Here is a 12,740-nt window from a genome sequence, read left to right as displayed (position 1 = left end):
AGACTGTAACAAGAGGTGAAGAAGGGCATTATATCATAATTAAGGGGTCTATCCACCAAGAAAATCTAACAATTGTAAACATTTATGTGCCCAGTGTGATAGCACCCAAATATACAAATCAATTAATCACAAACAAAGAAACTCATCGATAATAGTACCTTAATAGTAGGGGACTTCAACACCCCACTTACAACAATAGACATCATCTAAGCAGAAAATCAACAAGGGGACATTGGCTTTGAATGATACACTAGACCAGATGGACTTAACAGATGATATTCAGAACATTTCATTCTAAAGCAGCAGAATACACATTCTTCTCAAGTTCACATGGAATATTCTCCATGATAGATCACATACTGGGTCACAAATCAGCCCTCAATGAAAAGATTGAGAAAGAAAACCAAAGCTAGAAGCATCACAAGTCCAGACTTCAAGCTATATTACAAAGCTGTAATCATCAAGACAGTATGGTACTGGCACAAAAACAGACACATAGATCAATGGAACAGAACAGAGAACCCAGAAATAGACCCACAAAGGTATGGCCAACTAATCTTTGACAAAGCAGGAAAGAATATCCAATGGAATAAAAACAATCTCTTCAGCAAATTGTGTTGGGAAAACTGGACAGCAACACACAAGAGGAATGAACCTGGACCACTTTCTTACACCATACACAAAAATAAACTCAAAATGGATGAAAGACCTAAATGTAAGACAGGAAGCCATCAAAATCCTTGAGGAGAAAGCAGGCAAAAACCTCTTTGACCTTGGCTGCAGCCACTTCTCACTCAACGTCTCCAGAGGCAAGGGAAACAAAAGCAAAAATGAACTATTGGGGCGTCATCAAGACAAAAACTTCTGCAAAGCGAAGGAAACAATCAGCAAAACTGAAAGGCAAATGAAGGAATGGGAGAAGATATGTGCAAATGACATATGAGGTAAAGAACTTATCAAACTCAACACCCAAAAAACAATCCAGTGAAGAAATGGACAAAAGACATGAATAGACACTTTTCCGAGGAAGACATCCAGATGGCTAACAGAGACATGAAAAGATGATCAACATTGCTCATTATCAGGGAAATACAAATCAAAACCACAATGAGCTACTACCTAACACTTGTCAGAATAGCTAACATTAACAACTTAGGCAACAACAGATGTTGGCAAGGATGCAGAGAAAGAGGATCTTTGTTGCACTGCTGGTGGGAATGCAAAGTGCTGCAGCCACTCTTGAAAATAGAATGGGGGTTCCTCAAAAAATTAAAAATAGAACTGCCCTACAACCTAGCAATTGCACTACTAGGTATTTATCCAAAGGATATAGGAGTGATTTGAAGGGGCACATGCACCCCAATGTTTATAGCAGCACTATTGACAATAGCCAAAGTATGGAAAAAGCCCAAATGTCCGTTGCCTGATGAATGGATAAAGAAGATGTGGTATATATAATGGAATATACACTGCAATATATATAATGCTGATTATATATATAATATATAATGGAATATCACTCAACAATCAAAATGAATGAAATCTTTCCATTTGCAACAACGTGGATGGAACTAGAGTATATTATACTAAGCAAAATAAGTCAGAGAAAGACAAATATCATATAATTTCACTCTATGTGGAATTAATAAAACAGATGAACATAGAGGGTTGGAAGCAAATATAAGATAAAAACAGGGAGACAAACCATAAGAGATTCTTTAATACAGAGAACAAACTGAGGGTTGCTGGCAGGGTGTTGAGTGGGGGGGATGGGCTAATTGGGCCATGGGCATTAAGGAGGGCACTTGTTGGGATGAGCACTGGGTGTCATATGTAAGTGATGAATCACTAAATTCTATTTTTGAAATCATTATTACTCTATATGTTAACTAACTTGGATTTAAATTAAAAAATAAATTAATAACAATAAAAGAGAAGTTGGTGATAATCTCTGACAAAAAGAAATATCATATGTTCAAACAGGGTGTTGTTCCCTTAGGGAGGGATGTAAATTTATACTGAAATTGCTTGCTTTCAACTTTTGTCCAGATGCCTTGTGAACAGAGCTCTGACCCATCCACATTTTTGTAGGTACATTAAAATGGTCTGTTCGGTCTGATGAGAGTTGTTTCTGATGATATTACCACCAATTTTTTTAAATACTATAATTTTCCCATTCCCCATGTTGATTAATCTGAGTAGGTTGAACCTCATCTTTGAATCTTCTTTCAAGAAAGGTAGAAGATTGTATGTCTTCTCAGCCACTAAGTGTTTGAAAATTATTATTTAAAAAAAATTTTAATGTTTATTTATTTTTGAGAAAGAGAGAGAGAGACAGAGCACAAACAGGGGAGGGGCAGAGAGAGGGGGGGACACAAAATCTGAAGCGGGCTCCAGGCTCTGAGCTGTTAGCAGAGCTCAACATGAGGCTCGACCTCATGAACTGCAAGATTGTGACCTGAGCCGAAGTCAGATGCTTAACTGACTGAGCCACCCAGGCGCCCCTGAAAATCATTTTCTTATTGCCCACATACATTAGGTATAATTGGAGGGGTCAAAAATTGGGAGCCATTATTAATTTCTTCACATCCCAACTCTGTGGACTCTTTTCCACTGAATCCTGAAATCTAGTGCCCTGGTGGGAAAGTCTGATGTCTGCCTGCTTTCTATTCCATTGTGTTCAGCTAATTTTAGTCTGTTGGATTCTTGCAGGTTGTAGCTTTATCTTTATAATCAAAATAAATTTTCAGGATATTTCTAGGTGAGGTGTCTTTGCACCTTGTTGCCTAGAATATGGTGAAGCCCTTTCAGTCTGTATTCTAGTTTTTTAAATGCTTTCTCCAGTTATGGTTTTGATTTAATCATATTAATTCCAATTATTCTCATTTCTCCAGAAACAGTTATGATGATTCTTGGATTGCTCCCCTCCCCCCTTATTATCAATCATGTTCTTTCTTACCATTTTTCACTTTGTGTCTTTCCTCTTTCCTCTTCTTATGGAGAGAGCTTCTTGAGTTTGTATTTACCACTTCTAGTATTGATTTTAATTTGACTATTTCACTTTTTCTTTTAATTCTTCCTTATTTTTCCTCTCACTGGTTCATCTAGTTTTTTATCCTAATGCTTATTCTTTCTTTATTGCTGCTTGTTTCCATTTAATAAAGACTGCATTTTCTTGCATCTTACTGAAGTTGCAAAATTGCTTTTAAGTCCTTTTTTTTTTTTTTTTTAGATCCTATAGGTGTAGTTTTCAGAAGTCTGCTCTTTCTCTGAATCTTCAGAACATTATTAGTTTTGTTTGCTCTTCAGGGTTTTTCCCAAGTTCCTTGCCTTCTATTTACTCATCCTTGATCAAGAGAAATCTGTCCATACCCACTGCTCGAAAGCTGCAAGGGTAAGTGGCCTGCCCCTGGCTAACTCCCCTTCTTGGATCCATAGCCAGATGCTAAGAAATATGTCTCCTTGTCTGAGGGTTTCCATTTAGTATGTCCCTATTGTACTAAGATTGGATCTTTTTCTACCTCCACTGCTCAGCCCTCTTACATTTTTAATATGTGAAACAAAAAAACTGTAATCCCCAGTATGCACCGCTGCAAAGGCTCTCTTCCTCCCTCTCAGTGACCATGTGCTTTTCAGTTGAGGCATTGTCCTATCCTGCTACTTTTTATCACTCTCTCTGCCTCCTCCAACACACATACTTCCCAGTCTTCCCTCCCCCCCCCCTTTTTACATTATGGGCTCTGATTAGATGTAGCAAGAAAGATGTTGAGGGAGGTGAGGGCTGGCATTCTGACTGCTTCCAACAGTTGTGGCCACACACCGGAGGGATGAATCTGGGTCGTGTTTGGTATAGAAAGGCAGGGAGTTAGGCAGACGTGATGGTTCTTATATCTATTTAGGTTTACACAGCAAAGAAAGGCCATAAAATGTCTTATGCTCAATGGGACTTCCTCATAGCAGTGGCAGGGGGTTGGATGTTTTACTTTTTGGTGGTGAAATTTTTATCTCTTTCTATATCTACAGAGGTATCATAGTGGGAAAATATTTCACCAAGAGCTGTTAGCCATAATACACCATAAAATTTTTATCATAAATATTTTTATTTAAGGAATATGAAAAACCACAGTTAAATATATCCTTAATGGTAGTCCTACCCCAAATTGTAATGACAGTAATCATAGTTTTTTTGTATCAATTTCTGTGTTTACTGAAGGTACTATATAAGACCTGGGGTTGGCGAACTTTTTCTGTAAAGAGCCAGATAGTGAATATTTTCAGCTTTGTGTGCCATTCGGTTGAAACAACTACTCAACTCTGCCATTGTAACACAAAGACAGCTATAAATAATATGTAAATGAGTGGACGTGGCTGTGTTCCAATAAAAGTTTATGGAAACAGGTGGTAGGCTGGACTTGGTCCATGATCCATAGTTGGCTGGCCCCTGTATAGCCTATGCTTTTGGAAGGACAAATCTACATAGCCCAGGATGACATGATACAGATAGAAGATAGCAACAAAATGCACTGTTAAAAATCTTTTCCATTTTTCTGACCTATTTTACTGTGCATCTTCTTACTTGCATGTCCAGTCTTGCTTATGAAGCACCAGCTCGGGTGAATTACCACCTCTCAGTCAGATAGTTCTCTTGTAACCTGGGATATCTTCTCTTTAAATGCTTTTCTTTCCTGTCCTTATTGATCTGGATTGGTGAATAAAGATTCTGTTTCTGTCAATAAAATATATAATTGGGTATTGCCAGTAAGAATTAGAAAGTTTGATTTTCCTTGTATCAACCTTACTACAGCTAATTCCTTCCCCCATGCTCTTGAGATGACTCTGCTACTATACTTGGGTCTAGTCCATGTTGGTTAAGATAGACTGATACTAATTCTGTGCTGATTCAAGATTTGTGATCCTGACATTCGTTCCCTGTTTACCAAGCATTGTATAAATTCATTTGTTTACTACAATAAAATTACTGAATAGTGTGACATCAAATATACCGTTATTTTACTTTCTCACTAAAATTTCATTAAGCTGAAGAGTTCTGAGGTTCAGAAATGCTTGATGATTTCAGCATGTGTCCCAATTTTCACTACTCTATTAAACATCAATGGTCATAATATTTTTCATGTAGAAGAATAAGGAAATGAAATAACCTAAAGCATCAAAAACAGTTGTCATTTTAATTCCAGTGACTCAGTTGCTTGAAATAAATCCCTATTAGATAGTAATGCATTAATTTAACTGATCATATATAGTTGAGTTAAAGAACTACTGAGGTATGACTGGAACCGTTCAAGAAAAGTTAAAGCTCTTTTGTGCTTCTTGTAAGACAAAGTGAAAGTAACTGTAAGATAAACCAGTTCTTGGTCCTTAAAGTTTAGTATATTGTAACCTTGCCTTTAATTTGTCTACCTTCCTGTCATTCAAAAGGTTGTGGTGATAAATCAAAGTGAGAAGCTGACTCTTTGGTATCAATGACGGAACTGTTCTTGTGAAAATTCTTTGCAGGGCAATGGAGACAAATGGTCTAATATTTGGGGGGTGAGAGTGGTAGAGGTGAGAAGTAGGGAGAGGGCAGGGAGCAGTTCCTTGGGCGTTTAGTCTCTGTCACCCACTTTTTTCTGCCCTTATTCCCAAATAGCTCACCTACTTTTTTTCTGCCTTTATTCCCAAATATCTAGAGATACGATTGATTTTTTTTGCATGTAGTGCATATATGTAAATGTGTGGATTCACATAAAGATGCAAAAGAATAGTGAAGTAGCTTATCAATAGAGGGATAACTTCGTTTTGGATTTAGCGATAACTCAGCTGGAGTGTAAATATCCTTAAGTATTGGTATGGTTCTGTGCTGTGAAGTCTTGCTCCAACCATTATCATAACCAGGTTGGCTGTGTGACCTTGGGCAAGTCACATAATCTCTCTGGTCTTTACTTTTCTTGTTTGTAAAACAAGGAAAAGAACATCTACTTCTTAGGAAAGAACCCTTAAAATAATGTAAAGCCTTAAAATAATGCCTGATAAACACTGAGTACAATTATTATTGTTATTATTATTATTTGTGCTTTTGTTTGCTCTTAGAAAAGAGGGTAGGACTTGAGGAATGTGCAAATGTCTTAAGAATCACACTGACTTTGGAAGTGCAAATTCTTATCAAAGCACCAGGTGACTAATAAATACTAAACGAGAGGAAATTGCTATTTATGGATGCTTGAGGCACATGATTGAGTGGGCTATGAATGAAATTTTCCCACTATTGTGGGTTTTATTAATGTCTCCTTTTGATGGATTGTTCCTTTTTTTGGGTCTAAGGATGAAACTATCATCCGAGTTCCTGGAAAATGTTGCCCACAGTGCTCTTCCCGATCCTGCTCTGCATCTGGCCAAGCATACGAGGTAACCTTTGATGTCCCCACTGTAGGTGTTTTGACATACGTTCTCACACATATGCCCTCCGCCCTTCCAACCACCACACCTCCCCACCCTCTTGTCTGAGTCTTTGCCAAGATTAGTAATTCAGTACATAAACAGCTTTTTTCTTCTCTTTGTGAAAAGCCTTTATGAAAAACTTAAGTTGAAGGGGATTAGAAATATAAAGGAATGTGCTGGCAGGCAGCACCTGGTTCACGAACCTTGGTGAACTTACTGTTCACACGTCTCAAAGGGAAAAAAGGACTATCATTGGTTACTATCAGTTTACACTTAGGTTGGAGGCCCTGGAATGTCTATCTGCTTTGGTTGGATTGCATGTACTGATATCCAGAGACAGCTTCTGCCTGCCTTACACTGTGGGGAAGCATGGGGGTGGTAGGGGAGAGTGGCAAGAGAGGTGAGAAGCTAGGGGTGGTGGAAACTGCACACTTGAAAGTACTATTGGAATAATCTAGATAATTGTGCCTAACACATAATAGGTGCCAAATAAAAATGAGTTCAGCAAATTAAATGAGTGAGTGGATGTTCTATCTTAGGAGTGCCCTACTGAGCCAAAAGAAGGTTACATTATTCAAAAGCAAAGAACCTATAAAAAATAAAACCGACTACTTATTTGTTTGTCAGCCACCCTATGGAAGACTAAGTACAAATTGGAATTATGACTCTCAGTACAGAATCTGGAACTGAATATTAGGGAATGAGTGTCACAAATTCTTGATGGGTCACTTGAAGTCTGAATGAACATAACTAATTGGGAAACGATTTTTGTATGTACTAGATCTGTGTTGTCCAATACAATAGCCACATATGTGCCAGATTAATTTCTCCTGGAAGAGATGGCCTTTATATCTATTGTGATGTTTTTGGTTGCAAGTAACAGAAATACTCCTCTAAAAGTGGCTAAAATGAAAACATGAAATATCTCATATAACAAGAAATGTAGAGATAGGACAGTTGTAGGGTTGATCAATTCAGGTCTCAGTGATGTCTTCAAGGATCTAAGCTCTTTAAAAAAATGTTTATTTATTTTTCAGAAAGAGGGAGAGGGAGTGTGAGCAGAGGAGGCACAGAGAGAGAGGGTGAGAGAGGATCCCAAGCAGGCTCCATGCTGAAAGCAGAGAGCCTGATGCGGGGCTCAAACTCACAAACTGCGAGATTGTGACCTGAGTTGAAGTCAGACGCCTAACTGACTGAGCCATCCAGTTACCCCTAAGCTCTTTTCTGATCTGTCCACCCTACTATCCATTGCATGTTGTCATTTGCTTTCTGTCTTGTCCCTTCATGTCCCCAAGATGGCTTCCTCAAGTCTAGGCAGCTCATCCACACACAATCATTACTAAAGGCTGGTGAGGAAAAGGGATGGCTTTTCTTCTTTTATGGGAGAGGAGTCTTTGGCTTCCAGTGCTATAGCAAACTTCTTCAGAGGTCTCCTCAGTTAGGATTGGGAAATGCCCTTGCTCTAACTGCAAGGGAAGCTGGGAAAGTGACTATGTGGCAGTAGGCACTGGGTCTCCTGGCAAAGAAGAGGAGCTAAAGAATGACAACTGATTAGGCAGCAAACAGGGTCTTCTTACGAATCTTGATGCTCCAGAGACTCTTTGGGCCTGGGCCTGGCATAGAGTAGGCCCTCAACACATCTGTGGAATGCATGTAGTTGAATAAAAATGAATGTAAAGTTCCCTTTGGACATTTGTTGACTTTTTTCTTAGAGGCTGTTGCTGCCTAAATGACATCATTCTCAGAAGTACATTCAATGTGACTCAATTAAAAATGGTAATAAAAATTGTGTGTCTTATGTTCCTGTATTTCTATTTGATATATGTGACATTTGATTTTCCACTTTGTCCTTTCTTTCCTCAGCATGGTGACCAGTGGAACGAAAACGCCTGTACCACATGTATATGTGACCAGGGTGAGGTCAGGTGCCACAAACAGGCCTGCCCCCCACTAAGATGTGACAAGGTATTTGATGGAGTGTAGCTTGATTTATAAAAATTTATTCTGGGGCATTTAGGAAATGCATTTCTTAGTCCAGTGTGTCTTTTGAGGGAATCGAAAGTTTTATTATGCCTAGAAATATTAGATAAAGATATAAAAGATCTGCTTCCTAGAAAGGAGGGCTGAGGCAGAGAGGAACTTGCCTCAGCTGGGTTAGGTCGGGTGGAGAACATTGCCCTTTATCTGCCATCTTTGTTTCTTCAGGGTCAGAGAAGGGCTCAGCGCCACGGGGAATGCTGTGAGGAATGCGTGTCTCCTGCGGGAAGCTGCTCACACAATGGGATTGTGCGGTACCAGGATGAAATGTGGAAGGGCTCTGCCTGCGAGTTCTGCATGTGTGACCACGGCCAAGTGACCTGCCAGACTGGAGAGTGTGCCAAAGTGGAGTGTGCCCGGGTAAGAAGCAAAGGCATTTCCACTTGGACTGTAACAATTCTCTACAAAGGGATAGCTGGTGCCTCACCTGTTCCTTACTTTTTGGCAGCAAAGGCGACAGCCAGGTTGACCACTCACATTTCACAGAGTCTTCTAGCACAAAGATTCTGTGGTGTAAAATAAATGTCACTATTTGTTCAGACTGGCTTGGAACAGCCCCCTGGAGTTTTTAGTTCTCAATGCATCTGGTCAGATTGGAAGCCCTGAGCCGGAGACGTGAAAGGGAAGGACATGATATGGGACATTAGCCTATCAGTCAGCGCAGCTGGACCTCATGGCTGGGGGCCTGCCCAGCTTGCTATGTTTGTAAAACAGAGGTCTGCAGGTGCTCCCATGGCCCAGCTTCTGTTGCAGGCCCCACTGACAGCATTTAGCAGAAAGGAGAGCCAGCCCCTACGGGCTGCTTCTGTGGATCAGGAAAGAAAATGAAATGTTTTTGTTTTTGTTTTAAAGAGAGGGAGGGGAACCTCGTAAATAATTAACTCAGTTGACCTCTGTTGACTTTTGCTGTCTGCAGAATTTCTAGAAGCTTCTAACAAAGCAGGCTCTGTTTGGACTATAGATGTATATTGTAGGGAAATTGCTTTTTTTTTTTTTTCCTCTTTGAACTCAATTTTGACCCATTGCAAAACAAATTGCTTTTAAAGTTGTGTCTTTCTCCCTCACCGCTCCCATCCGCCCCACCAATTTCCCGCAGGGTTGTGAACTTGAGTAGATGAGGGAAACTCAGAAGATCTGAAGCACTGGACGTCTGTGAAGGCATTTTTCTTTCTAGTTCTTCTCCCCCACATCTCAGCTCCTCTTAGCACTGAGCCTGAGGAGGAACAACCTTTCAAACAGGGCTGTCAATGACAGGGTGATTTTTCATCTTGCCTCTTACTTCTAAGTCTTGGCAGAGCTGAAACATATTTAGGTAAAGAGGGTCTTGCTTTTGCAGATTTATTTCCCCCCACACGCCTTTTCATTTCCTTTCCTTCTTGATGTCAGGGGAGTCAGAATGGTTGGATGAAGATGAGAAAAATCCTACTCAGGGCCCTTTTCTTTCTCCCTCTGTCTCAGGCTGAGGCTGGGCTTCCTGGCCTTGGCAGTTTCCCTGAGGATGCAGGGTTATTTTCTAAGGTTTCAATTTGCCTAATAATACCCCAGGGTTTATGGAAAATGTGGGAGAGGTGATTCTGGTGGGGTGGGTTCTGTAGCCACCTATTTCCAGTGAAGTCTGAACAAAGAGTCTCAATCACAGAAAATAATTTGACCCACTGTCTCCAATGCTAATGCATTTCCAAGTGCCTGCTATCCTCCACGACACCTATCTGTGGCCCCCGTATGCCAGGTCATCTTTGCTGTTCTTAGAAAAAATGGGGAGCGACCACTGAGGTAAGTGCAGAGGGCCTCAACTGCCCTCCAGTCACCCCACAGCACCATCTCATGTCCTCCCAGTTCTCTCACCCCCAGCTCCTCATTTATGAACTGAGGAGTTCCAATGCCTTTATCCTATTTCTCCAGGTCTTTAGTTAACTAAACTAGTGTCTTCCAGGTGACCTCTGTGTTTCCAAATGTGGTTTAAGGCACTGGGTTCTAAACTGGAACCAGAATGAAATTTTAACCAAAATTGAACCTTACCAGAAATATCCCTTAGCCTTCATTCTGTGCCATGCTTCTGCACATAGCACTGGTTAATGACCTTGTGAATGCCTGGAGTACAAACTTCCTAACTTCTGCTTAGCTTGGAGATAAAAAGAGGAATAAGACACATTCTAATCTCAAGAGTTTCTAGGCTTTGGGGGAAGTCAGATACATAAACAGAAATCAATATGCAGTAGCACCAATGATTATGGAAGTATGAATTAAATGCATTAGGAGCATCTGAAGAAAATGACTATCTGCCAGGGGAGTGTGAAAGTAGGCTATTGGTATTTTTATTCAGTTCTACCCCACTTTTAGCCTTATCTAGAATACCAAGGTCATTTGGTTTCTAATCCTAGATACCAAGGATAGATTAAATCTAAGTGTATGTACATCCACAAAGATGCAAAAAAATAAACTTCTAGAAGAAGAGACAGAATTGTGCACCTTCACCACTGTAAGAATTATCACATTGGTTATCAACAGCAGTGTTCTGAGTAGCATGGAAATCAGCACACAGTTTTTCTTTTTTAAAAAAGGAAAGAATCATATGACATTTGTTTCTGATGTATCCAACCAAATCCCTAGACACCAAAACACAAATAAAATCAATAGTAAAATAGCATAGTATGATGATTCTCATTTTTTCTACATTTTGGGGTATTTTTAAGCATGAATTCAAGAAGTCAAATTACTTTGTTTTTTAAAGGACTTAGCATTCACATATGAGGCATAAAATGATGGTAGTGTGGGGAGGTGGGATTGAAGCTTCTAGCAAAATGCACAGAAGAGGGTAGGCATACCATAAGTATGAGGTACCTTTCCGTTCTCCAGTGGAGGAAAATTCCCTTAAAAGAGTGTTTCCTTTTCCAATGGGCAAGCGAGTGGAATCACACAGTCTTGCATCTGGTGGATGGATGTTGGTGTGATTCGGTGGGGAGGGCTTAGCAGATTCCATCTGACCTATGCAGCAGAATCCTCTTAAAAAGAAAAGAATTAGTTTTGTTCTGCAAAGCAATTTTTCTCAAAGCAAAAGTCAAATGCTAATTGGAGCCAGCTCCTCACCGCAGTGAACTGACGCAGTTTGGGGCATCCAGGCTTCTTCTATAAATAGCACATCTATTTAGAACTCCCTACCTCACCAAAACTGAATCCTTGTTCCCCAGCAGCAAGGCTTGCTGTTATTTACAGTAGTGTTTGAAGACTCAAAACTGCTACCTTCCTTGCCCTACTGGGATGATGCCGGCTCCATTTTCAGTTTTCTCTGTATGTATGGAGTGGGCACTCAAGAATTGCTCACGTGTTTTGTCTTCAATAGAAGTACACATATTCTGTCTTGCTTTAAAATGTTGTTTTAAGCATCTTAGATTACATGCATATAAACCCTTTTATATGCTTTGACAGCAAATTTCACTGTTTCTGGGTTAGTCTTGTGCTACCAGCTGATTTGTCACGTTTCTGCAAAACCATTTATATGTAAATACGCCTGCCCGCTATAGCATCCACTGCTCTCCCTTGGCCTCTGATGGGCATTACATTTTGATGGACAGTGATCTGTCTATACAACTCCTTTCTTTTTGAAATCAGTTTTGAGGCACTATAAAAAGTTACAATCATTCATGTATTTTTGTATTTCTTTTAAAAGTGTGTATTTTCCTTCATTAAAATAATACATATTCATTTCACAAATTGACAACTCAAGAAAAGTAGAAAAGAGACTTTAAAATCCATCAATAATGCTGCATTTCAAAGACAACCACTGCTTTTATTTTATGTATTTTGTAGCGCAAAGTGTTTTTAAACATGAAATATCATTGTGATTATTCTGTTTGCTCTACGTTATTCAATTTTTACATAACATGGTTTCTGCACTTTAAATGTAATGTAGATCCCAAATTAAATAATGTCTTGATTTAAAGAAACATCACCATTCTTTAGACAGTATATATATCTTTAGAAAGTGGAAAGCGCTTTAAAGAATACTCGTTAGCCTATAGATATTAGATGTTAGTATATGCATATGAAAAGTTATAAACAAAAATCATGTCTTTAACAGCAGATTCCCTGGAAGGTAGATGGCAGTGGAATTGTACTTTCTAGGTTATAGAATTTATAATTGTTTAATTTTTTAGTAAGCATTTATTATTTTATAATAAAAATAAAAATTATGAAATTATTAATATTGGGAAATTAAAATAGTAAGACTTTGAAAGTTAAACATCTACCTTCTTTGTGTGACCTTTTTT

The 12,740-nt window shown here is 39.2% G+C and overlaps 1 protein-coding gene across 1 annotated transcript in view; it reads left to right on the top strand.

The window, feature by feature from the left end:
- FRAS1 (Fraser extracellular matrix complex subunit 1) overlaps positions 1–12,740 on the top strand; it is a 422,079-nt gene that overhangs the window by 175,075 nt on the left and 234,264 nt on the right. The window contains exons 7-9 of the mRNA XM_042984325.1: positions 6,319–6,402; positions 8,299–8,400; positions 8,641–8,832. Coding sequence (XP_042840259.1) covers positions 6,319–6,402; positions 8,299–8,400; positions 8,641–8,832 — 378 coding nt within the window. The remainder of the gene's footprint in view (positions 1–6,318; positions 6,403–8,298; positions 8,401–8,640; positions 8,833–12,740) is intronic.

Source organism: Panthera tigris, chromosome B1, assembly GCF_018350195.1.
Source record: "Panthera tigris isolate Pti1 chromosome B1, P.tigris_Pti1_mat1.1, whole genome shotgun sequence".
Taxonomy (NCBI): domain Eukaryota; kingdom Metazoa; phylum Chordata; class Mammalia; order Carnivora; family Felidae; genus Panthera; species Panthera tigris.
This window is presented reverse-complemented; position numbering and strand designations above follow the sequence as displayed.